A 26948-nucleotide genomic window follows, 5' to 3' on the forward strand; every position below is an offset into this window, starting at 1 on the left:
AAAACTGAAATGATAAAGTGATTTTAAGGTTAGACTGTGTTTGTTTTCATGGTAAGTACTTTTAAATAATAAAGATGTTAATCATGGATTCAGTATTTTAAAATTCTGTATTTTGAATACTTTCCATATGTTGAGTATTTTCCCCCCAGGTTTTAAAAGTATCTTGTGCATCTTTTCTTTAAAAGTATCTTGTGCAACTTTTCTTTCAGCATTTCTCACCTATCACATGAAGGACTCCAAGTTTAATGCCTGGACTGGGCTGAATGATGTGAATTCAGAGCACACGTTCCTGTGGACGGATGGTCGAGGAGTTCATTATACAAACTGGGGGAAAGGCTACCCTGGTGGGAGAAGGAGCAGTCTGTCCTACGAAGATGTAAATATCCGTTTCAGGTCACCTCTCCGTATACTGTCAGCCTGCTTCATCATATTAGTGATGAGTCTTCTTTGACAATCTACCAGAGTTCTCCCTGATCTGGTTCATTCTTGCAGTTTTTAAGTGTTTCAGACTGAGCCAGCCTTGAGAGAAGGAGTATAAATTCAATTCAGAACTCTTCAGCTCATGGGGCAGCTGGTGGGGATCCCAAGGGATGGCCAAGCCGGCTCCCCTCTGGGTCTCTGTCGTAGTCATGATGTGCACTTGAGCCCAGAGTTACCAACTTTATTTGTACCAGCTGCTTGTAAATTCTTGATGCTTGTAGTGTTGAGGGTTTATGCCCAGTCCCTACTACGACTAAAGATCCCATCCTCATCATTATCATGACTGAGCTGCCATTTGTAGACTGCTTGCTATGTGCCAAACAGTGCCCTAGGCACTCTTGTACGTTAACCTAAGAGACAGATGATTGTTTCTTTATTTTAGTGCTTTTAATCTTGTATCACTGAATAGTCAACTGGTCAATATTAAACAGCACACTAGGCATTGAGAAAAACATGAGCAAAAGACTGTGTTCTTACCTTAAAGAAGCTTACACTTATGTTAGACCTCAAGTCTTTTTTTTTTTTTTTAACATTTCATTTTTGAGGGACAGAGACAGATCGCGAGTGGGGGAGGGGCAGAAAGCGCGGGAGACACCGAATCCGAAGCAGGCTCCAGGCTCTGAGTTGTCAGCACAGAGCCGGACGCGGGGCTCCAACCCACGAACCGTGAGATCATGACCTGAGCCGAAGTCAGATGCTTAACTGACTGAGCCACCCAGGTGCCCCTTAGACCGCAAGTCTTTTATGGGAAAGAAGATAGTAAGGAATGCAAGTGTATAATGTCAGGATCCCTTATAAAGTCCTGTGTAGTTAGCAGGAAAGAACTTACTATGGGACGGAGTGATCTAATCAGTAAACACTTACATAGGGAGACTTTCATTTGATTCAGAGAAAGAGCATGAGAAAGAATCAGTGAGGGCTCTTTTCCTTAAGAGGTTTGAGACAATGATCCAGAAGTTAGGTGAGGGTTGGGGAAAGCCATGCTAAGTGAGTGAAGCAAGTTAACTCTTCAAGAAAAAGGCACCACGTGGGTTTGGGCAGGAGTAAATAGCTCTGGTAGAGCAGGGCTTTTATACAGAAAAAAAGTAGGAGAAAACTTTGAAATGTTGAAAGCAGAATTTAGAGAAATTTAAATGCCCCAGGAGTGAGTTTGGCTTTGTCAGACAGGCAGCAAGAAAAGGTTAGAGGAGAAAAATGATCTGATCAAAATGGTGTGTTTGTGATTATTAATTTGGTAGCTCTGTGTAGGGTACCTAGTGGTTTTCTGTGGAGAAATTCCTTGAATCTTCATTTACATACATGAGGGCTAAAAACTTACTGAAGAAGATGAAGCAGAATGGAGTGATAGGGGATTTGCTGGGAACAATTTCTGGATGAGAGGTGCATTTTGTGTAAAGCACACACACACACACAAAAATCATTACGGCCCAAGTTTCTTTTTTTGTCTTGGGAACCTAAAGACAAGCAGAAACAACAAAAACAAAATTTGTAATCTCACCACCCAGGAAAAAACACTGTTCATCTTTCGTCGAATTTGTTTCTAGACGTTTTCTGAGTGCAAAATATAAAGTCGATTGCACGGAAATGGAATCAAAACACACAGACTGTGTTGTTACAATTTCAGGAACTTGAGAGGATTAAATACAGTGTGATCGAGAGGGTGGGAGAGAACTCTTCGTGCGCATTTTGTGGCGGAAACATGCTTGCTGTGTCCAGGCTCTCTGGAGCAGAGCACAGGCTGTAAGCCAGGGTAACAAAGATGAGAAGAGCTAAGGAGGAAGATGGGGATGATAATGATGGCCCATCTACGTGTCAGACGGGGAGTTCCTGGGAGTTGAAGCTCATTATTCGAACTGACAGATTCAAGAAGCCCAACATGTGATAAGTCAAAATCTTCATCTGACATGGGATGAAAACTTTGGCAGGTGCAGATTTCATGACTTTGTGACTTGCTTTGGCTCATAGACCATCCTATGGAAGCTAGATAGTGCAAACATATCCACAACACAGAATAGAGAACTCTTTCCAGCCTGGCGTACTTCCCTGTAAGATCGCAAATAAGATGTGAAACTTTCTAGCTCTACCCCGGCAATTTGTTCTGAATCCATAATGATGCTTTTATAAATTAAATTAGCAATGAAAAATGTAGATTATACTTATTTCCCTTTAACAGCAGGACACCTATTCTGGGGGTTGAATCAGGGGAATTTATGTGGAGAAGATATTGTATTCTCCTAACATTTGGTTGCTAAATTTTGATAGAGATTAACAGAATTTCTGATAGCAAAATTTCTCAGACCTGTCTCTAAAATTACCCAAATCTACCGGGTTGTTAATTAAAAATAGCAAGAGTTCACTGTGAGAGATCCACGTGGAAAGTGCGAGCAGGTGCATGGAAAGTAAGGAGCAGTTGAACATACTGTAAATGAAATAGGGTGATGAAGGGGCGCCTGGATGGCTCAGTTGGTTAAGCGTCTGACTTCAGCTCAGGTCATGATCTCACGGCTTGTGGGTTCGAGCCCCGCATCGGGCTCTGTGCTGATGGCTCAGAGCCTGGAGCTGCTTCGGATTCTGTGTCTCCCCTCTCTCTGCCCCTCCCCCCCCCAAATAAATAATGAAACATCAAAAAATATATAAAAAAATAGGATGATTAAATTTGGAGGTTAGGAATGAATGGATTTTTTTGGCTCATTAATGAATTGATTTAACAATTACTGCTTCACACTCCTTTTTTTCCCCCCTTTCTCCATAAATGTACAGGCTGACTGTGTTGTTATTATTGGTGGGAAATCAAGGGATGCAGGAAAATGGATGGATGACACGTGTGACAGTAGGCGGGGCTACATATGCCAAACACTTCCTGGTAAGTTCTACCAAACCTCGCCTGCCCACGAGAGCTGGGGTTATTTAATATTTCTTATAAAATATTAAACCTTGAAAATATTAAAATTGAGAACCTTCTTCTCAATTTTACTGTGAACACTAGACTGCTCTAAAAACATAAAATTTTATTTAAAGAAAAAATAAATTTATTTATAAATAAATATATAAATAAATAAATTTCTTGAAAATTTATTTAAAGAATGGCACCTTGACAGGTTTGTTTCTCACCTCAATCCGTGGATGCCCGTGACAGATGAAAAGGGTGACGTTTTCTGTAAACTATTCATGAGTGTGCCCCTTCATCCATCCGAAAAGTTTTAGGCAGGTTACACTTGGAGCTGGAACTTTTTCAAACTTTGTATTTGCCTCCCTGTACTTTTTTAAAAATGTCACGGTAAGAATACCTCAGTCGTGCTTGCATAATTTGAGAAGCATTGACATAGAATATCATATATGCCTCCTTGGTTCTATATTCTCTGCCTTTAAAAATGTAGATCTAGGGGCGCCTGGGTGGCTCAGTCGGTTAAGCATCCGACTTCGGCTCAGGTCATAATCTTGCGGTCCGTGAGTTGGAGCCCCGTGTTGGGCTCTGTGCTGACAGCTTACAGCCTGGAGCCTGTTTCAGATTCTGTGTCTCCCTCTCTCTGACCTTCCTCCGTTCATGCTCTGTCTCTCTCTATCTCAAAAATAAATAAACGTTAAAAAAAAAATTTTTTTTTTTAAATGTAGATCTTGAGGTGCCTGGGTGGCTTACTTGGTTAAGTGGCTGACTCTTGGCCTGGCTCAGGTCATGATTTCATGGTTCATGAGATCGAGCCCCATGTCAGGCTCTTCACTGAAAGCACACAGTCTGCTTGGGATTCTCTCTCTCTTTTTCTCCCCGTCCCCCCGCTGCTCATGCTTGCTCACTCTCGCGCGCGCGCTCTCTCTCATTCTCAAAATAAATAAAAGAAACTTTAAAAGAAACATAGATCTCTCTCTTTTTAAAGCTGTACTTTTTAAGGAATCTCTACACCGAACGTGGGGCTCAAACTCACACCCCCAAGATCAAGAGTTAATTCATTACGAACTGAGCCATCCAGGAGCCCCTAAAAATGTAGATATCTGCTTTGCGTGTCATTGTTTATCCTAGGAAGCCCTACTATCATTTAGTGAAAATAAAACAGAAAATGTACATGTGTACTGAGAATCAGGATGATGGTTGTATGCACTTTATGGCTGTTTCCAGTGAAACAAGAATACAATTATCTAGCTCCACAGAAAGAGGACCAACAATGAAAGGTGGTTTAGAGATGAGGGAGGGGATAGCGTGGGCTGCTATCATCCTAAGAACAATTCTTAGAGTTTGAATTAGAAGGTGTTTGTTCTCCTACAGCAGATGGGTTTTTCCACACTTTCTGGGGGATCAGGGAACTCAGACCAGCTCATGGCAATGAGTGAAAATCCCTTAAGATATTTTCAGATGACTGGAAAGTACCGCGGGAATCCTAAGCGTTCATTAATTCAGGAGCTTTTCTCTCTCCGCTGTGTCCTTATGGCACCAGAATCTTGGGCCACGAGAAATGCCACACATGCCATCTGTGTCTGTGTGTCGAGGAGAGGAGGGACTGTCCTTCCAGGAGTGAATGACGGTTTACCAGCTTTTTAACAATCTTTTTCTTCTTATAAGCATAAGTGATAGACTATTTGCCCCCAATAAAAACTTATTAAAAAATAGAAAATATTTATAATCCTATTCACATATACATTCATGTTTTTATGCATATGTATATTCATATATATGAACAAAAACCCACTGTTTTAAAAAACACATAACACCTGTTCTTTGTTGACATTTAGAAAATGCAGAAAGGCATAAAGAAGGGAAAAAAAATTCCCCACAATCCAACCACCTAAAAATAACCTCTCAATATTTTAGTTTTCCCTTATAATTGTTTTATGAATGTTTTCATAAACAAGCAAGTTGGACAGATGAGCTGTTTCCTAGCTGCATGCATTCCGCCACAAAACTTTTTTTCAGCTTGCCCTCGAGCCTCATTTGCCACTTTTAGTGGTCCTACGATTTTCTGGTGCTGTAAAGACAAACCCAGACCTCCCCAAGTTGGGAAACAGTAAGATTGTTCAGTCTCTACTGGCTGTACCATTGGAGGGTGCTGGCCTGGGTCGCTTGGTTTAAGGATATTCTTTTACCAACACAAGGTGGCAGCAACAGCAGAAGAAAGGGAAAACTGCCCTTGCTGATACAAAGTTGTCACCATACCAGGCGTAATCAAAAGAACGTTCGGCATTTGTATAGCGACGGGACAAGACAGATGGTGGATTAGGTTGGTATACAGTGGAACACATCTGAGATTTAGCCAAGACAAAATTGGTAGGCAAGGACATCTAGAACCCTAGGCCAGGGGTTGACAAATTTTTGCTTTCTGTAAAGAGACAGATAGTAAATATTTTAGGCTGTAAATATCCATTCTCTATTGCTAGCATTCTGCCATGATATTGGGCGATCATAGACAACGTGTAAACAAATGAACATAACTGTGTTCCAATAAAACTTTATTTGTGGATACAAATCTGAATTTCATGTAATGTTTACATGTCGCAAAATATTATTCTTCGATTTTTTTTTTTTTTTTAATTTGTCAGCCATTTAAAAGCCATTCTTAGCTCATGGGCTACAGAAACAGACAACAGGCTGACATTTGCTAACCTCTAACTCTAGGGCATCTGTTAAGGGACACAGAAAGAAGCTCTTTGGGGGGGGTCTATACAGTAAGTGGCACAAAGGATAGGTTGGCCTAAAACAGCGATTAGAAATCCATGCTGGGAAGGGCCCCTGGGTGGCTCAGTCAGTTAAGCATCTGACTCTCGATTTTGGCTCAGGTCGTTATCTCATGGTTCATAGGGTTGAGCCCTCTGTCCGGCTCTGTGCTTACAGCTCAGAGCCTGCTTGGGATTCTCTGTCTCCCTCTCTCTCTGCCTCTCTCCTGCTCTCTCCTTCTCTCTCAAAAATAAATAAACATTAAAAACAACAACAACATTTAGAAATCCATGCTGGAAGACTGAGGAAAAAGCTTCAGAAAGCCAGAGTGACTGTGGCTTAGAAGAACTCCAGCCACTGAGTCAGTTTGGTCAAGGTGTGGGGGTGCCTGGGTGAAGGGCGTAGGCAATCATCAGTGGGGATAAAGCATGATGGTGTGATAGGGGTTAAATGAACCGGGGACTAGTATCTAGCTTCGTGCCAGAACTTAAATCAGTCTCTTGAAGGTGCCTTACTAACGGGTGGAGCCAAATAGACACACATAGATGCAAATTCATGGATAGGGTGGGACAGATGGAGGAGGGGAAGGAAGATTGTTGATGACCTTGAAATTTGACCAAGATGGTAAAGTAAAAATTACTAATGACAGGACGATATATACTCTTTAATTTATGGGATTAAACTGTGTCATTTCTTCTGCTCAGATTCTACATATCGTTGAATTTACGAGCCTTTTTTTTTTTAATTTAGAAACTTGATTACATATCTATATTAATGATCTGGATGCAGTTTGGAAATTATTTAAGTTAACCAGGCATACTGATTAAAAATCAGAGCTTTGGTTTTTGGTGTGAAATGGCTTAGGAAATATTTTTAACACCTGATGGTTTAGATTTATGCTATTCTGATTGTTTTTATAATGGAATGAGATATGGTAATAGATATAGTATATCATTGACACTCTAAGTAATGCTTATTGATAATGCTAATGAAAGATAATATTTTTCTTCCAGACTCTTCCTTGCCTGGTTCTCCAACAACAATTCCAACAGATGGCTTTATTAAATATGGTGAAAGTAACTATTCACTCATGAAATTAAAGTTACAGTGGCAAGAGGCAGAAAATTATTGCAAGCTCCACACTTCCCTTATTGCTAGCATTCTGGACCCCTATAGTAATGCATTTGCATTTATGCAAATACAAAAAGTTAATGAACCCGTGTGGATCGCCCTGAACAGTAACTTGGTAAGATGCTGGAAACATGCGCAACTCGACACGATTTATAAATTGTGATGAAACACGATTCTCTTTCTGTTCGTTCTGCTGAGCACTCATTAAATGTAAGACATTGTGCTGGGCAATGTGAATGATACTAACATAAACTAGACCTCGTCTTTCAAGGATCCAGTGTCTTCAAGGATCTAGCAAGCTAGTGATATATGTCAGAGATCAAATTAAATTTACATAACTTAGATTAACTTTCACACTGCTTTTGAATATTAAAATTAGATTCTGCAGCTCAACACTCTCATGTATTAACTTATTTCTCTCTAGAGTGTCACGCTTACAGCTATACCATGGGAATCAAGAAAGCCGATCAGGGGCATAGTTCCTGGGTAATGAGGATACTTTTTATTTTTTATTTTTTTGTGGCCAGTCATTCTAGAGTTGTGAGTCCTGAAGTTGTGAAGCTTCTGTCCCTGTGCGAAGAACATCACTGCAGTTGTTTGTTTTATTCCATAATAGAAAAAGGCAGGTTGCCAGTGGCAGAGAATTGGGGTGGGGGACACAGAACTAAGAGTGGTGATGGAGTTGCTAAAATATTCCTAAAATGAGTCTTCCCTGATGCCCTCTGATGCATCTGTCTTTTTTTTTTTTTTGATGTTTATTTTTGAGAGAGAGAGAGAAAGAGAGAGAGAGATACAAAGCACAAGTGGGGGAGGGGCAGAGAGAGAGGGAGACATAGAATCCGAAGCAGGCTCCAGGCTCTGAGCCATCAGCACAGAGCCTGATGCGGAGCTCGAACCCACAAACTATGAGATCATGACCTGAGCCAAAGTCAGACGCTCACCCGACTGAGCCACCCAGGCGCCCCTGTGATCCGTCTATCTTCATCCATTTAGCTAGTCAACCAGCAAACTTCCTAGTAGAAGAAATAGAAATGTCAACACATTACTAGGAGACAAAGCCAGAAATGTTAAAGAGAGGTATCTAAGAGTGCTGCAAGAGAGAAAAGGGATCAGTCGAGTCAGGGGAGAGGGCCAAGCAGGTTTTTCTGAGAAAGCGGACTTTATTGATGTGGCCTGGGATGGTGGAACATCAGGAAGGGAGTACCAGGAAGAGAGAAATGGACGGAAAGAGATAAAACTGGAAAGTAGGTTGGCGTCAGATTTTGTAGATTTCCTAATGCTGTGCTACAGAGATCAAAATACACACTTCATGCGAAGAGTATTTCCTAAGTAGGGAAGTAAATACTTAAAAGTAAGTAGTTCCATGCTGATTTCTGTGAGTAAACTTAGGCAAGACATTTTTATGTCTGTGTTGACTCTATTTTTTAGTAATTAATTTGCTTGTTAGTTCACTCATTCCTTTCTTACACACAGGGTCACAATTCTTTCATGAGTTTAACATAAGGTTTTATTATTTTTAGAAAGATTAAGTAGCTTTTCCACTATACCGACATTTATAACGAAAACAGTACTATTATCTTCCTTACATCTATAGAATTAACGTAAGCACTATTTGATTAAATGTGGTAGAATACTACAAAATTCCAACTTGAGGTAATACATGGTTTTGATTTTGTCATTAAATCTTTGGTAATTGGCTGGGGAAATTAAATAATGCAGTTAAAATGGGACCCATGGTTCGGTTTCAGAATGCATTTATTTCATTAATATTATATATCATCTGTTGTTAGACATTGCCTGTCAAATCTTTTAGACTGGTCAAAGGATATTATTGATAAGTACTGTTTTTGATGTGGTTAATTAATTTGTTTTTGATGTGGTTAAATAATTTGATGTGGTTAATTAATTAATGTGGTTAATAAATTTTGTTCCACTAAATTCAGTACGAAGTTAAGCGTGCCAGTTGAAAAGAACAATCTGCTTTTTAAAAAATACCCAGAAGTAGGGGCGCCTGGGTGGCGCAGTCGGCTAAGCGTCCGACTTCAACCAGGTCACGATCTCGCGGTCCGTGAGTTCGAGCCCCGCGTCAGGCTCTGGGCTGATGGCTCAGAGCCTGGAGCCTGTTTCCGATTCTGTGTCTGCCTCTCTCTCTGCCCCTCCCCCGTTCATGCTCTGTCTCTCTCTGTCCCAAAAATAAATAAACGTTGAAAAAAAAAAATTAAAAAAAAAATACCCAGAAGTATTTGTTATAGTTGAAAGACCATCTTCCTGGAAAGCGGCACCTAGGCTCCTCTGTTATCTGTCGGATCTTGCCTAAGTCATTTGTCACGTGTGCTTCTTCAACAGCTGAACAATGAGGCGATTAGAAGAGATTAGTGTTTCTCTCCAAGGTCTACAAATTCAATGAAAATTACTCAATTTTATTGTCATTTTAGTGTTGATATAATAAATATTTTATTGGTTCTGAAGACAAAATTTGTATTTCACCCTGAAAACCTGCAAATAAAACGTTTCATAGAATTAAGACATAGGTTTTTAAGTCAGTGTTTTTCAAATTTGCTTTCAAGGATGCATTTATGGGGAACTCCAAGAGTCCCTCTAAAAGAAAGGGCTCTCTCTACTGAATTTCAGTTGGTAGGAACGATTTATTCCCAAATGTTGAAGATTGTTTGTCAAATCACAGTCTAAAATATACTTTTACTCCTCACTTGGTTCTTTCGGTGTTTTCTAAGTGAAGCAAGACTGCACGTTAATTGTTGTTTTTGTCTTTGCAGACCAATAACGAGTACGCTTGGACTGATAAATGGAGGATGAGGTACACTAACTGGGCTGCTGATGAGCCCAGACTGAAATCAGCATGTGTTTACATGGATCTTGATGGCTCCTGGAAGACAGCATATTGCAATGAAAGTTTTTATTTTCTCTGCAAAAGATCAGATGGTAATTGAATACACAAAAACAATCAAGGGATTTGAAATTTCCTCAATAAGTGAATACACATGACTTTTGACATTATTAAACAGTAACGTCTCCTGGTTAACTTAATAAAATAATAAGGGGCACCTGGCTGGCTCAGTTGGCTAAGCATTGGCTCTTGGATGTGGCTCAGGTCATGATCCCAAGGCTTCATGGGTTCAAGCCCCGCATTGGGCTCTGTGCTGGCCGTGTGGAGCCTGCTTGGGATTCTCTCTCCCTCTCTCTCTCTCTCTCTTTGTGCCCCTCCCTGACTCTCGCTGTGTCTGTCTCTCTCAAAGTAAAGAAATAAACCTTAAAAAAATAGCTTTAAAGAACAAGATAATAAAACATCTTCCTTCACATAACAGAAGACTAACTTGATAATAAGCAAATATACATAGATCCAAATAATGGGGACAGAAAATTTTCTTCATGGCTAGAGTTTATTTGCACTTTATAAACTTTTGAATTTTTATTTTTGAGATTATGTGATGTCAGATTTGTCAGGCAATTATGACTGGTTTTTATGTTGACAGCACATCTGTATCAATATAATTTTATCAGACTTCATATCGATTAATGAGAGTCAGTGATATGAAGGTGATAATTTTCCTAGAATACAGTGAAGGGAGACTCCCTTTGAAAATTATTTTTTGGTAACTTTTTTTAGGAACTTAACACCTTTGTAATATTTATAGATCTGCATTCTTCATTATGATGGCAATTGATTTCTATTCTACCAGAGTAGCGTCTACTGAAATACATTTAAAATGAAGAAAAGAAAAAGATCACTAAAAAGAACACCCAATAACAAAAATGGCAGATCCAAATGATTACCATTAGAACTTTTTTAAAAAATGGTGATGGGTGATGAAATTTTCCTGAGCTTCCAATCTTTTATTCTACATAGTAGAGAAACTTCATGCTTCGCTTTGTTTTAAATGTCTTTTTATTAACAGAAATCCCTGCCACCGAACCTCCACAACTGCCTGGCAGGTGCCCAGAGTCTGAGCACACAGCATGGATTCCCTTCCATGGTCACTGCTACTATATCGAATCTTCATACACAAGAAACTGGGGCCAGGCTTCTCTGGAATGTCTCCGAATGGGTAGGTGCCACGTTTACTGTAGGAAAAATCTCATAATCACCTAGTCCGGATTACCATGGTACTTAAAAACACTGTACATTAAAATCCTGTGGGATGTAAACACACCAGCTTATTCTTCTTGTTAATTTCTATTGTGACAGGATGGTCCACATCATGCCTCCCCAATGTAATTTATAACATTACAGCCTCAAAATTTTAAAGAATTACAGTAGAAAAACAATCATTTGCTGAATAAGTCTTTCTCACTTTCTGCCCTAGTATTCTTTTGTTCTGTAGTTTTTTTTTAATGTATATTTATTTATTTATTTTGAGAAAGAGAGGGGAGGGGCAAACAGCTTAGCATGGAGGCCAATGTGGGGCTTGATCCCACAACCACGAGATGGTGACCTGAGCTGAAATCAAGCATCAGACGCGTAACTGACCGAGCTACCCAGGCGTCCTGCTCTAATATTCTTAATTGTTAGGATTGTCATTCTGAGTTATCTAGAGTGTCGGGCATTGCCTTCTGACCTCCATGGTTTCTGTTGAGAAATCACTGTCGATTCTCGGGAGGATCTCTTGTACATGATGAATCACTTCTCTCTTGCTGATTTTAAGAATCTCTATCTTTTGACAGTTTCTCGGGGATGTGGATTTCCTTGTGGTTATCTTACTTGGAGCTCAGATAGATGTGGAGCTTGCTAGATGCATACATTAATGTTTTTCATCAAATTTCAGAATTTTGGGGGCCATTATTCCTTCAAGTATTCTTTTTGCCCATTTCTCTTTCTTTTCCTTCTTGGACATCCATTATGTATATTTTGATCTAATTGGTGACGTCCCACAAATCTCTGAGGCTCTGTAAATTTTTCTTATTTTTCCTCCATTATTCAGATGCGATAATTTCAACTTACCTATTTTCGTGTTTTTGTGGTTACTTCTTTTGCTTAATCAAATCTGCTGTTAAGCTACTCTAGTGAATTTTTCCTTTCAATCATTATAATTTTCAACTCCAGAATTTTAAGAAATAATTTGTATCTCTCTCTCAATATCCTCTACTTATGAGATGTATTCATACTCTCTTTTCATACTTTAGCCATGTTTTCCTTTAGTTCTTTAACATAGATGATTTGGTCTTTGGTAAGTCAAAGGTGTGACTTTCTCAGGAACAGTTGGTATTTACTCCTTCTCTTGCATATGGGCCATACTTTCTTGGGTTTTTTTTTTTTTTTTTGCATTTCCTGTGGTGTTTTTTGTTGAAAGACATTTTAAATAATATGATGTACAACTCTGGAAATAAGATTCTTTCCATTCCACAGAGTGTGTTGTTTTTGCTGTTTTTTTTTTCTTGTTCAGTGATTTTCCTTAACTATTTTTGTAAAGTTTATATTCTTTTTCATGTGTCATCATGGTAGTTACTGCTTAGTTAGTTCAGGGGGTCAGCTAATGACAGCTTCCACACTCATACAATAGTTGACAACTCTGCCTTAGTGGGGCGCCTGGGTGGCTTATTTGGTTGAGCATCCGACTCTTGATTTTGGCTTGAGTCATGATCCCAGGGTCGTGGGATGGACTCCTGTGTCACTCAGCATGAAACCTGCTAAGGATTTTCTCTCCCTCCGCCCCTCTCCCCAACTCAGCACACTCTGTCTCTGAAACAAACAAAAACCCCCAACAACTCTGCCTTAGTGCTCACTTCCTTCTTGCAGATCCTCAAGGTTAGCCAGAGTGAGAGCTTAGAAATCTCTCAGATTTTTTGTAAATATGCACATGTACACGCCCCAGTGCATGTCTGTGGCCTTCTAGATTCTCAAGAATGGATCAAAGCTTTTTGGAGCTCACTATGGACATCTTATTCCCATTTTTCCTTTTAAGCTTTTGTTGTTGTTGTTGTTGCTGCTGCTGTTTTGTTATTCTTTTTTCTTCAACTGTTATCCCTGCCTCAGGCACCTGTGATGTTAGATAATTGCATGAACACCTTCAGAGACAAGACCATTTACATTTGGAAGAGCTCTGAATTGGGGCAAATAAAGCCAAAGCTTTGCAAGTCAGACTTTCCAGAGAACTGTCAGAGAGATAAAATAATGGAAATTCTTTGAAGTGGGACTTCGCAAGAGCTCCACCGCCATTCTGATTATTCTAGTGGTTTCTAGGCTGCTAGTTTTCACTGTGATTTGGAAGCTGTTCGTTTTTAAGGTGAACAGAGAGCTGAGGGTAATGCAGTGAAATTAGAGCAAGTTAAAACATCATGAAGCTCACTCTTAACACAAAAACTGAATTTTTTAAGATAAGTATCGCTGGATTGTTACACGCTGTTTATTAATCTTTAGGGTTCCAAAATTTGTCAGTGTTCTTACTGCTTTTGTAGAGGATTGCCGTGGATACTTACTCTCTCTCTCTCTCTCTCTCACTCTCAAAAATAAATAAGTATTTAAAAATACATACATACATAAATACATAAGTAATGACATTTTAAAATTGCAATGAAGATGGAGAAACTTTGTTTCCAATTTTAGAGGACTGCGTTTTCCTGTAAATAAAATGAATGACTTTTACTTACCAAAATATGTCCTAAATATTTCGAAATGGTTATCATCCCTGAAATATATGAAACCATGGAATATGTGACTGTGAAATAAAAACACTAATCAAGGGGATAATCCAGGACCCAGTAACATGGGATGCAGGCACACGGCTAAGTGTAGGTTTTTGAGATCCAGAAGGCCTGGATCATGCCATGACCCTACCCTCTCCTATCTTCGGGATCTTGACAAATTACTTACCTTCTGTACTTTTGGTTCCTTATCTATAAAGAGGGGGTAGTGCTCATTTGATACGGTTGTTGTAAAAGTTTAGGGAGATCATACTGGTAAAGCACAAGGCAAAATGTCTGGCATGGAGTACTTAAAATATATTAGTGGTTATTATTAGAAAGCTATAGTATTTTACTATAAACTCTAATGCTGACGCTGAATCAACCCTAATGTAGTGTAAGGTGTTGGTGCCATAGTAATCTAACCAGTCTGTCAGTTTCCTATCTCATTTTACTTTCTACAATCCCATACCTAGAGGATCAATACTCCTCTAGGGCACTGCATCATTCTGCTGCCTGAAAAAAAACCCAAGTGTTCTTTATCACCACCTTAAATACCAATCTCTTGCCATCTGCAGTGAGGCCCAACCCAAGTCTTTTTTCACCTGTTGGTCAGATTAGTCCGGCCAAACGGAGCCATCTATTAGCACTCTAGGCTCCTCCCAGTAGATAAATCTATCTATCCATCTATCCTTTGTCTAACTCCTCTCACCACAAACCAAACATGGGAGAGTCCATGTACCTGTGCGCCATGTTCCTGAGTAAGCACTGTGCTTCCCTCCCTGTCTTTTCTCTTATTCCTTCTCTTCTTGGAATGGTTTTCTATTCTTTCTACTTGAAATCCTATGCTTCTTACAGCTTGAATTCTATTTTTCCATGTTCCCCTTTAGTTGTTTCACCTAAAACAAATCTTCGGTTTGACATGTCAGTTACATATCATACTTATTTCTCTTCTAATGCATCCATCTCTCTGTCTATAATGTCTCCTGAACCATAACCTTGTTAAGACACACTCTATGAAAACCTGAATAGACATTTTTTCCAAAGAAGACATGCAGATGGCCAGCAACACATGAAAAGATGCTCAACGTCACTCATCATTGTGGAAATAAAAATCAAAACCATAATGACATGGCGAATGGCCAAAACCTGTCAGAATGACCAAAATCAAAAAGAAAAGAAATAACAAGTGTTGGCAAAGATGTAGAGGAAAAGGAACCCACACGTGCTGTTGGTGGGAATGCAAATAGCTACAGCCACTATGGAAAACAGTATGGAAATTCCTTAAAAAATTAAAAATAGAAGTGCCATATCAGCCAATAATTCCACTGTTGGGTATTTACCCAGGGAAAACAAAAACACTACCTCAAAAAGATATATGTACCCTTATATTGTTTGCAGCATTATTTATAATAATCAAGATGTGGAAGTGTCCAGTAGATGAGTGGATAAGGAGAATGTCATACACACACACACACACATACACACACACACAGTAGAATATTTCACAGCCATAAGAAGGATGAGATTGTGCTTTTTTTGAGACAACATAGATGGACCTAGAGGGCATTTTGCCAAGTGAAATAATTTAAAGAAAGATAAATACCATATTATCCTATGCAGAAATGGGATAAAAAAATAAGTAAACAAATAGCAGAATCAGAATTATAAATACAGAGAACAAACTGATGGCTGCCAGAGGGGAGGGAGATAGAAGGTTGGGCAAAATGGGCGAAGGAGAGAGAGAGAGAGAGAGAGAGAGAGATACAGGCCTCCAGTTATGGACTAACAGCAGACAGACGTGACTGACAAAGAGTAAAATCAATAAGATTAGGCATTGGTGTTAGAAAGGGTGGAAGCCAAGAGTGATTCTCAGGTTCAGGCTTGAGCAAATGGGAAGATGATGACGCTACGTACCGACATGGAAAGAGTTAAGGAGGAATAAGATTTCTAGGAAAGGATTTTATGAGTTTTGTTTTGCACACGTTGAGCTTGATGTGCCCCTGAAACATTAAAGCAGAGTTTTCAAAAAGAAAAGACGCATTGTCTTACTCCTCTTCTCATGTCCTTCAGCAACTCATTCGGTGTTTGTAACGCACATGATGCTTAAACCATCATATTTGCAGAATGGAAACTGAAATTCTTAGAAGTCAAATGTCCGTTCTTTGAAATTCTGTCCCTTAAGTGGAGAAGTCGGGGTGATTTTTATTACTTCTAAGATCAGTACTGTCATTACAAAAATATTTTTAGCTGCTTAACTATAGTTCCATCACTGTGTGTGTGTGTTTCTACATTGCAGGCTCTTCTTTGGTTTCCATTGAAAGTGCTGCTGAGTCAAGTTTTCTGTCGTATCGAGTTGAGCCACTTCAAAGCAAAACCAATTTTTGGATAGGATTGTTCAGAAATGTCGAAGGTAATTTTTGCGGCATGATAATCACAGATATTTCACAGTGGTGTTTGCAAAACAAGTTTTCAGCTCCAGAAAGTCTTGCCTTAAATAATGATTAATTGGTAAAGAATTTGAAAATTCAAACTCATATTTTCACTTACGATAAGAACTGAAATCTTAAATGACTCACGTATTATGTATGCTATCTTGGAAGCTGCCAATTAAAAGAGTGTTTTCTGTAGCTAAGTTAATTTAAGAAACTTCAAAAAGTATTTTCTATCTTCAGAAAAAAATTAGGGGAGGATAAGTATATGTATTTGTACTAATTAGGAATAAATGTTCAACGAAAGCTGTACAGATTCTTTTCAGGTTTTTTTCCCTATAATAATTGGTCATTATAATCTTGCAAACTAAAAGTCTGGTTGTAAACAACTAGTGATTATAGTTTAATATGTATAGAAATTTTGCACGAATAGGTAGAATTTATTTTAAGATGGGTGATTTGGGGGGCTGCATAAGTGACCCAGTTGGTTAAGCGTCTGACTTTTGATCTCAGCTCAGGTCTTGATCTCAGGGTTGTGAGTTTCAAGCCCCGGGTTGCACTCCCTGCATTGAAGCCTATTCGAAAAAAACAACAAAAAAACCCAAAGGTGATTTTTAACTTCTGTTTTTATTGACTTAATTTGACAACCAGGAATGTGGATGTGGATAAACAACAATCCAGTTTCCTTTGTCAACTGGAACACAGGAGATCCTTCTGGTGAACGAAATGATTGTGTAGCTTTATCCGCAGCTTCTGGATTTTGGAATAATATTCACTGTTCTTCCTACAAGGGGTATATTTGTAAAAGACCAAAAAGTAAGTAAGAATGTTCCTTGTGGCCCATATGTTCACAGGCCATCATTTCTTTTAAATATCAAGATGTCATGTGTGGGATTATAATGTGATTTTACGTCCCTTGCAAGCCCTACCCCAGTGTAAGTGAAAAACCCACTCTGCCCTGGTGCTCAGCTATCCACAGCTCTGAGTGAGCAGAGAGTTGCCTGCTCAGCTGACATAATGATGTTGGTATATCAGTGCATTTCTAATGGGATACCCACACATAGGGACTGTCAAGTTGTAAGCGGTTTGGAGAGCCAGTTGACAAAGTCATCCCCACCAAGGGGATGGGGTCAAAGTTCCAGAGAGTTCTCAGAATTTGTTATAGAATAAATCGTGGAAGACCAATGAAATCTCCTTCTGAGATTCAGTGGCAGACCCTGTGAAGACACAGTTTGGGGGAATTAATAGTGTGATATGCCCACGATGTGATACTACCTAAACTTTAATATTTTCACGTCAGTCCACTTTATATAACATCCTTCCAAAGAGATAAAATTAATTAGGGAATCTATTTAAATAAATGAATTAGGTAAATTAACACTCTCTCCCCAATAGATCTTGTTATTCTGGAATTAGGTAGTTCCTCAGTCTGTTAAAACTCTGTTCTGAGACACCACACTCTTTGGTGCAGTGTTGAAATCTTAGTTTACTTTTCATTCCAACACGCTGTGGTACCTTAGGCTTCAGTGGGCCAATTTCAAAAGATCTAGCCAAGAATACATGATTATTGGATAGATTGGATAGATTTTGAGCGTCAGTATCAGTGGCTCAAATGCAACTCACTGGATCGTATTTTCAGGATTTCCATTGTATTCAAACTCTCCCTACAACTATAGGATGCTGATATAGTATGTATATAGATAGATAGATAGATAGATACATACATACATACATACATTCATACACATAAGTCTTGTAGCCTCTATCATCTGTCCTATATCGTATAAGTCTTGTAGCCTCTATCATCTATCCTATATCGTATATCATATATATATTGTATCCTATCTATACATATATGTATCTATGCGATACATCTATATCGTATCCTATCATATCGCATCATATCATATCACCATGAACAAAATATGGAGGACTCCATGTATCTGCGAGCCAAATAATACTCATTATCTACATGCAATTATTATGGGTTTTTATAAGTATTTAATTGATTTCTTATTTCACAAACAGTTGTTGATGCTGAACCTACTCATGCATTAATTACCACAAAAGGTAAGACCATTCATTATGAAATTTTAAGCTCTGTATTAGTAATGTATCAATACAGTTTGCTTGTTTTAACAACCATGATAATCCCTTCCCACACCCTGTACTCTCAGTAGAATTGCTTGGGGGTACATTAACTTTTGTCATTATGTCATCAGCCTTCCTCGAATGATGCTCTAGAAAAGCAGGCCTTGGAGTCAGGTCGGGGTTTTTCCCATAGATATTACTGAAGACATTGCTGTGTTGCAGAGTTACCTTTTGGAACCCACGGGGGAAATTTCTCTCGAATCTTTGTGGGGTTTTTTTTCATTTTTTTTTTAAGGCAACCTTTTAAATTTTAAGTTTATAGACAACCTGAATGTTAAGGTTCTTTACAATTTTATAGACAACTGATTTATTTCGCTTATTGTGTTAGCAGCTAAAAAAAACTCAAAATGAGATTTAGGGTTTGCCTGCCACCTCCTTATTAACCTTACGGGTGCTATTTGTTTAATTATACTCATGATTTCAAATTTCCACTATTCTGATTTTCTCTTTTCCCTATTTTTTCTTGCTTTTTAAATGTTTACTAATTTTTTTTAATGTTTATTTATTTTTGAGAGAGAGAGACAGACAGAGCATGAGCAGGGGAGGGGCAGAGAGAGAGGGAGACACAGAATCTGAAGCAGGCTCCAGGCTCTGAGCGGTCAGCACAGAGCCTGATGCAGGGCTTGAACTCACAAACCGTGAGGTCATGACCTAAGCCGAAGTCGGACGCTCAACCGACTGAGCCACCCAGGTGCCCCTTTTCTTGCTTTTTAAAAATCATCATTATTATTGCTAGTCTATGTATCTTCGTATGATGTATTTGTCATCAGCATTCAGTTATTTTCAAACAGCGATAAATATTTTAAAACATTGATTAACTAAGAGATGAAATATCCTTGCAACCGAATACTAATATTAACGTTTAAAATAATCCTTCATGTTACCTGGACTCCTGTGTTCATGTCCTGCATTTCTCTCTGACAAATGTCAAAGAACATTTGAAATGAAAGAATACATATTCTTCATTTAGTTTTTCCAAAAAGAAAGTTGTATTGTTCTTCATAGCATTCTACCTTTGGCCTCCCTCCATCTTTATCCTAATGAGTTTGTTTATTTCCAGCTGACCCCAGGAAGATGGACCCTTCCAAACCAGCTTCCAACATGGCAGGAGTCGTGGTCATTGTGGTCCTCCTGATCGTAACAGGTGCTGGCCTCGCTGCATATTTCTTTTACAAGAAGAGACGTGTGCACTTACCTCAAGAGAACACATTTGAAAACACTCTCTATTTTAACAGTAGGTTGAGTCCAGGAACTAGCGATACAAAAGATCTCGTGGGCAACATCGAACAGAACGAACATGCCGGCATCTAGTCTCATAATGTGATTTCGATATATTTGAATTTCATAACATTATACTAAAATGTTAAGGTTCTTTAATTCAATGTGATTGTCTCCTTTACAATTAGTACTGTATTGCACTGGCCTGTCCTTTTCCTTTGCCTAATTGAAGAAATAATCGCTCATTTTCTAGTCTGGCAAGGTATCTTCGTGAAAGAGAGGTAATGATATTGATGACCACTTCTAAAAATATGTTAGGTGAACACACAACACCATAATACCAACATATTTAAGCCTCGCTTGTGTGTCGGTAGTGTCGACTGCCTGTGACAGAGTGATTAGAAGAACCCCAAACACCTCAGCTTCCTAAAATAGTTTAAGGTGCTCCCAAAGAAATGTTACCTATTGAATTATAATTCGGTAATTAGAAAACCATTTTGAAAATCAAGTACATGTAACTTGTTCTTTGTTGTTTCAGGTAGCATAAAAATTTAGTCACATTTTCCTCTTACCAATCCTGACTTTTACATCAGTTATTTAGAATTGCATTTGTACATGTGCAGAAAGAATGAGGCAGCTGAGAACCTGTTTTCCCCTAGCAGGGTTTTCAAGGCTGAATATTGCAAATGTGTTCTTTGTCCTGTTATATGTATATCAGGAATGCAAAGATGTGAAATAAAAATGTAAATTTGCATAACTGGGTGTACTTAGATAATGTGAAATAAACATCAAAGACAAGGTCTATTTATAATATATTTGTGTTTTGGTGATCTTGGTAAATGTAAATTTTCTTTTAAGTGTGACTTATTTATCTATTTTCTTTATACTGGTCTTTCCTCTGAAAATAAACAATTTATTACTAGATAAATTCTTTAAACTAGACCCTCCATCTGTTTGGAAAAGACGTGTTGCTAAAGCATTATGTACAAAATGAATTTTTTCTCATGGTGACTTACATAATTTCCCCAGATCTTCATCTATAGCATTGATGCCACTCAGAAGTCCACAACCAAAGGCACTGTTACTGAGAATCGGATCTCTAAATATCTTTTTGTCACTTTAATAATTCCTTTTTGCTTTTAAAAATTTTACCTTAGGGTCACCTGGGTGGCTCAGCTGGTTGAGCATCCAACTCTTGATTGCAGCTCCTGTCATGATCCCAGGGTCATTGGATCGAGCCCCATGTCAGGCTCCGTGCTGAGTATGGAGCCTCCTTGGGATTCTCAATCTCTCTCTCTCTCTCTCCCCCCCCCCCCCAATCTGCCCCTTCCTGGCTCACACACACACACACACACACTCGTACTCTCTCTCTCTCTCTTTCTAAAAAAAGAAATAAGAAAAGAAAAGAAAAAATTTTTCCCTAAATAAAGCTTCACATACATGGTGTAATACCTGGAGGTTTTGCATCTCACGCAGGGACTACACTATCAGCCCATCCTTGCCTTTCTCAAGGGACTGCTCAACAGGCGGGAGCTCCTTACCTGGGGTCTCTGGAGGGGACTCCTTGGATGCCATTAAGGGGTCTATGAACGTCCAAAAAATTGCATGCAAAACATTGTACCAATTTGTGTTTGTGCCTTCTTTTTTTTTTTTTCTGGGAAGAAAATAGATTTTCAGGTAAGTCTGTAGTTCAAAAAAGATTAAGAAGCAGAACACTGGGTAGGGACAGGATGGACTTTCTAATACCCCAACTCAGATGAGTAACAGGTGGAAAGAAATAGGAAGTGAGAGGGAGGCAATTGTGGAAAAGGTTGCTGAGCACAAACAATTCCCTTTCATCCCTGAAACACGAGAAAACAAATTGCTTTTCCTTTCTTGTGAGAATGAACCATATTCAGTTTGAAGAAGTTCTAATGGAGATGATGGCTGTAGTGTCACACCTGTGTGTAGTGAACTGTACTACAGAAATGCCTTTCCTAATATATATATATATATATACACACACATATATATAGTACATATATAAGCTATATATGTTAGTACATATATATATATATACACATATATATAGTACATATATAAGCTATATATGTTAGTACATATATATATATATGTTAGTGTGTGTATATATTAGTATATATATTAGGAATGCTGTATATATTCCCCTAACATATAATATATATTCTCTATATATAATGCTATATATAGAAATGCTATATATATTTCTAATATATATACTAATATATTCCTAATGTATATACTACATATTCTCTCTTTATATATATCCCTTTCCTAATACACATATTTGTATCTCTCAAGATACAAGAGAGCATTAGAAATGTTGAATAAGGAGGAGTACCTAAGTGAGCATGATATAAACATTGTTGACACAAGTCCTTTTCATTATAACTGAGAGCTGCATCTTCACAGAAAACATTTTGGGCTTCAAACATGTATCTCAGACTTAAATGTCTTACCTTTGCAAGAAACACTCCATAGTTGGCAGAGTGCTGAGCCTTATACGTCCCACTCACATTATCCCCTCAAACATAAATTGTTAGGTCATTTGTATCTACGCATGTATCCAAACCTAATACTAAACTATCAAGGGTATTTTGGGGGTGGGGGAGAGAAATATAGGGGGGAGAAGAGTAGTTGTATGCAGTTTTGGTTTTGATTATTATAGTTGAGCTGTGCGTCTTAACCAGAAATTCTATCTGGCGGTAAATGGTTAAGTGTTCTCCTCGATGGCTTTGCCCTTGCTTCAGGTTTGCATCAGCATCCAGCAGGTGGAAGATCCTTAAGGATATTGTTTTTCCCCAGTTGAGCTCATACCATGTGAATAGTCTGTAACTTGAACTCTAAAACTAAAGCTGAGATTTGTAGACACCAGGAGACTTTTAATTCACTTTTCCGTATTCGCTAGTGCATCTGTCTGATATCTGCCCGTTCGCCTGGCAGATATTTCTGGAGCATCTATTACATGTGCTAGGCATTGAGCTAACTCCTGGAGATTCAGATCTGGGTCAGGACCAGTGCCTGTTCACAAACGGAGGTGTAGACACAGATCATTTTGCAGCAATGTGGGAATGCGCTAGTAGAAATACGCCTAAGATACTTTTTCAGCTTTATTGAGGTATAGTTGACATATAACATTGTGTAAGTTTAAGATGTACACCATAATAACTTGATATATGTACATATTGTAAAATGATGACTTCAAGGTTAGGTAGCACATCCAGCCCCTCACATAATGACAATTTGAAATACACCGAAGATATTCATGGAACAGTGACGGACGCAGACGTGGTTTCAGCAGTGTGACAGCCAGGTTTCGTGGGCCTGAGGAGTTACCTTGGGTGGGGAGGGGCACTTTTGAAGAAAAATAATACAAAAAAGTAGTACAAAAGGGAAAAATCATTCAAAATGAGAAAAGAAGTCATGAGAAATTACAAATTTTTAAAAGTCGGCACGTACAACGAACACCATAAATTCAGGATAATTGTACTTTAGTTTTAATAATTAACTGCTGATCTACTTTGTGTTTGTTTTCTAGGATCTACCCCGAGAAAGTACTACAGACTGGTAGTTTAAACAGTAGAAGTTTGTTTTCTTTCAGAGTTCCTACAGCTTACAGTTCTGGATGCAGGAAGTCCAAGTTCACAGTCCTGGTGGGGTGGTTTTCTCTGATGCCTCTCTCTCTGGCTTGCAGATGGCTGGCCCTCTACGTGCAGGAGTCCCTGCTGTTTCTATGTGTGTCCTACCTCTTCTTATAAAGATACCAGCTAGATTGGACTAGGTCACACCTTAAATACCTTCTTTAAAAAAAATTGTTTTTAATGTTTATTTGAGAGAGAGAGACAGAGTGTGAGCGAGGGAGGGTCAGAGAGAGAGGGAGACACAGAATCCAAAGCAGGCTCCAGACTCTGAGTTGTTCAGCAGAGCCCGAAGCCGGGCTTGAACCCACCAACCACAGGATCTAGACCTGAGCTGAAGCTGGATGCTTAACTGACTGGGCCACCCAGGCGCCCCAATAAAGACCTTATTTTTAACTTCATACCCTCCTTAAAGATCCTATCTCCAAATACAGTCATATTTTGAGGTCTAAGGGGTTAAGTCTTCAACATTTGAATTTGGTGGGGGTAGTGGGGACTTATTTTAGCCTATAACATTTTTTTTATTGTCCATTGTATTTTTCAGGGTTTTCCAGAGAAACAGAGCCAATAGGATATTCCTGTCTGTCTATCTATCTATCTATCCATCTATCACCTACCTATCTACTTAACTATCATCTATCTAAATGGAGAAAGTTTAAGGAAATGGCTCATGCAATTGTGGAGGCCTGGTAAGTCCAAAATGTACTGGATAGGCCAGCAGGCTGAAGACCCAGGGAAGAGTTGCAGTGTGAGTCCAAAGGCAGTCTGCTGGCAGAATTCCCCTCATTCAAGGAAGGTCAGTCTTTGTTCTATTAAGACCTTCAACTGATTAGACAAGCCTCACCCACACTAGGGAGGGTAATCTGCTTTACTTAAAGTCCACTGATTTCAATGTTAATCTCATTCAAAACTCCTTCATAGGAACATCCAGAGTAATGCTTGAGCAGGGCACCATGGCCCAGCCAAATGGACACATGAAATTAACCATCACACCCCTTTATATGGCAATGGTTTTGTGATATTTTTTATATAAGGAATAGAAAGATAATAGAAGATAAGTCTTCAGCATGATAGATCAGAATTTAAAAGAATTCTTTGATAGTTTTAAGAGGTTTCTTTATATAACTTGTTTATAATATAGTATAAACTTCAGGGTTATAGTCGACTATGGGAAAACCTGTGGAATTTCATTTATATTCAAGCACTAATACTTCAGGGCATTTATTTTGTGTGTGTGTATGTGTGTGTGCACAAAAGTAGTCGTAAATACCTTTGAATCTGATGATAATCACTTATCAGTTTGGCATTTTTTATAATGGCATATTATGAAGGTTTGGGGAGGTTGGTATTTTGTGTCAAATCAGCTAAAAATTTAAATCTTTTTCTAATATGCTCATATGATTCAGTTCTCTTCATTTTCCTCATTAGCTAAATTACCATATAACCTAAGAGTCTCTTCACTACTTCAACCTGACATTAGTCTCTTCCTGTTAATAAATTATTGCTTTGGGAATAATCAGAACATTGCTCATATTTCCATCCTGATGTCAGAATAATTTCTACTGGTTTTATTTTGAAATTTTCAAACTTCTCGATTTCAATTTTCTATTGGTTGATTCTTTGCTTTGTTTCACATTTCCATTCGTTTGACTTTCATTCTATTCTAATCCTTTAACAAATTTTAAAACGACAAGATAAGGTATATTTTCTATACATGCAAATGTGCAGTCTGCCAGTACCTATGGAAGAATTTCTCAATTGCTTTGAGAATATTCCAAAAGTGTGTTTCCAAGTTACAGGTAACATAGTATACTGGATAGAGCTGTGTACCACATTCCCGGCAAAAGAGGAGAAAAAAGGAAAGCAGCATAGTGCTTTCTTTCATATTGTACATGCTGCATTATTTTAGTGTTCCATTTTTTTTTTTTTAACGTCTATTTATTTTTGAGACAGAGAGAGACAGAGCATGAACGGGGGAGGGTCAGAGAGAGAGGGAGACACAGAATCTGAAACAGGCTCCAGGCTCTGAGCTGTCAGCACAGAGCCCGACGCGGGGCTCGAACTCACGGAGTGTGAGATCGTGACCTGAGCCGAAGTCGGCCACTTAACCCACTGAGCCACCCAGGCGCCCCTTTAGTGTTCCGTTTTGATCTGGCTTTGATGAGAAATGAAATTCTACTTCAATTTTTTGCCCTGTGGTAATTGCAGGAATTTCAGCAGACTGGTTTCTGGTTTCAAATATTTCAAACATTGTTTCTTCTCTAAATCCACTTAATTGGGCCCTGGGTACACCAGGCTATGCTCACACTGCTGAATGAGTTCTGGTTTCCAACCTTCCAGGCAAGGCAGGGTGACTGGGCACAGTGGATGGTAGGTAGGTTCCTAGAAGCCGTTTGTGAGGCGGCTGTTTGACGCGGCGGCCTCACTGGTTACAGTACTCAATTAATCAAACATGGATCTAGCTGCTCTGTGAAGGGATTTTGCAGAAGTCGTTAAAATCCCTAATCGGGTGACTTGCAGTTGTGCGGGCCTGACTTAATCAGTTAAATGGTCTCAAAATTGGACTTAGGCTTTCCCCGGGGTAGGAGGTGGGCACAAACTCCTGCTTTTAGAAGACAGCTTTGGCCCATGGGGTTCCAGCTTGCTCCTGTCCTTCCCTTACTGATGGCCAGCCCTGTGGCCTTCACACTTGCTTAGCCAGTCCGCTGCAGTTACATGAGCCAATTCTTCTGTCTCTGTAGATGTTTCCCTATCTACTATCTATCTATCCATCCATCCATCCATCCGTCTGTCCATTATCTCTCATCTTAATGTTTCCTACTGGCTGTCTTTCTTTGGCTGAACCCTAACTGATATACCATTTCTATACTGACAACCACATAAATATATTATTCCATTAAACCAACCAAATGTGTCCCAAACTCAAGGTCCCTTTACCCTGATTCCCCCAAATGCCCATGGTCACTCCCACACTACTGGACACAAGAGAAGAGGTCATTGGAAGGGTAGTTGAAGTGGAGAGTCTGAAATAATTAGGGTTAGAATATCTTACTTCTACCCATCTTATTTTTGAAACACAACCTCAGTGTGAAAATGCTGCTAGGGCCTGGTCCACTGGCGTGGCAGGGAACCATGCAACTTAGGGCCCCCAAACTTAGGCTTCATTTGAAAACCTCACTAGAGAACCCATTCTGAATGTCAGGAGTAGTTTCTGAGAGAGGTGTCACTGGACTGGAGACCTGAACGCAATCCTGTAAGATGAGAAAAAAGAGCAGGGACACATGGGTGGCTCAGTTTGGTTAAGCATCCAGCTCTTGATTTCAGCTCAAGTCATGATCTCGGGGTCGTCAGATGGAGCCCTGGGTTGGGCTGCACACTGGGTGTGGAGCCTATGTAAGACTCTCTCTCTCTCCCTTCGCCCCTGAGTAAGCACATGCGGATGCCCTCTTCCTCTCTCTCTCAAAAAAAACCAAAAAGATGAGAAAAAAGTATCTCGGCGGGGAGGGGGGAAGGTCGGAACAGATGGCAGACAGAGGAAAACTTGAGCAAAACCACTGAGATGAGAAACCACTGGTTGCAGATATGGAGTAAAGCAGGATGAAT

The 26948-nt window shown here is 39.1% G+C and overlaps 1 protein-coding gene across 1 annotated transcript in view; it reads left to right on the forward strand.

Annotated features, from left to right (window-relative positions):
- Positions 1-20502, forward strand: part of MRC1 (mannose receptor C-type 1) — a 98347-nt gene extending 77845 nt beyond the window's left edge. The window contains exons 22-30 of the mRNA XM_043564788.1: positions 210-376; positions 3241-3343; positions 7135-7367; positions 10027-10192; positions 11167-11316; positions 16188-16301; positions 16972-17136; positions 18349-18390; positions 19532-20502. Coding sequence (XP_043420723.1) covers positions 210-376; positions 3241-3343; positions 7135-7367; positions 10027-10192; positions 11167-11316; positions 16188-16301; positions 16972-17136; positions 18349-18390; positions 19532-19782 — 1391 coding nt within the window. The 3' untranslated portion in view covers positions 19783-20502. The remainder of the gene's footprint in view (positions 1-209; positions 377-3240; positions 3344-7134; positions 7368-10026; positions 10193-11166; positions 11317-16187; positions 16302-16971; positions 17137-18348; positions 18391-19531) is intronic.
- Positions 20503-26948: the final 6446 nt, after the last annotated feature.

Source organism: Prionailurus bengalensis, chromosome B4, assembly GCF_016509475.1.
Source record: "Prionailurus bengalensis isolate Pbe53 chromosome B4, Fcat_Pben_1.1_paternal_pri, whole genome shotgun sequence".
In the NCBI taxonomy this organism is placed as follows: Eukaryota; Metazoa; Chordata; class Mammalia; order Carnivora; family Felidae; genus Prionailurus; species Prionailurus bengalensis.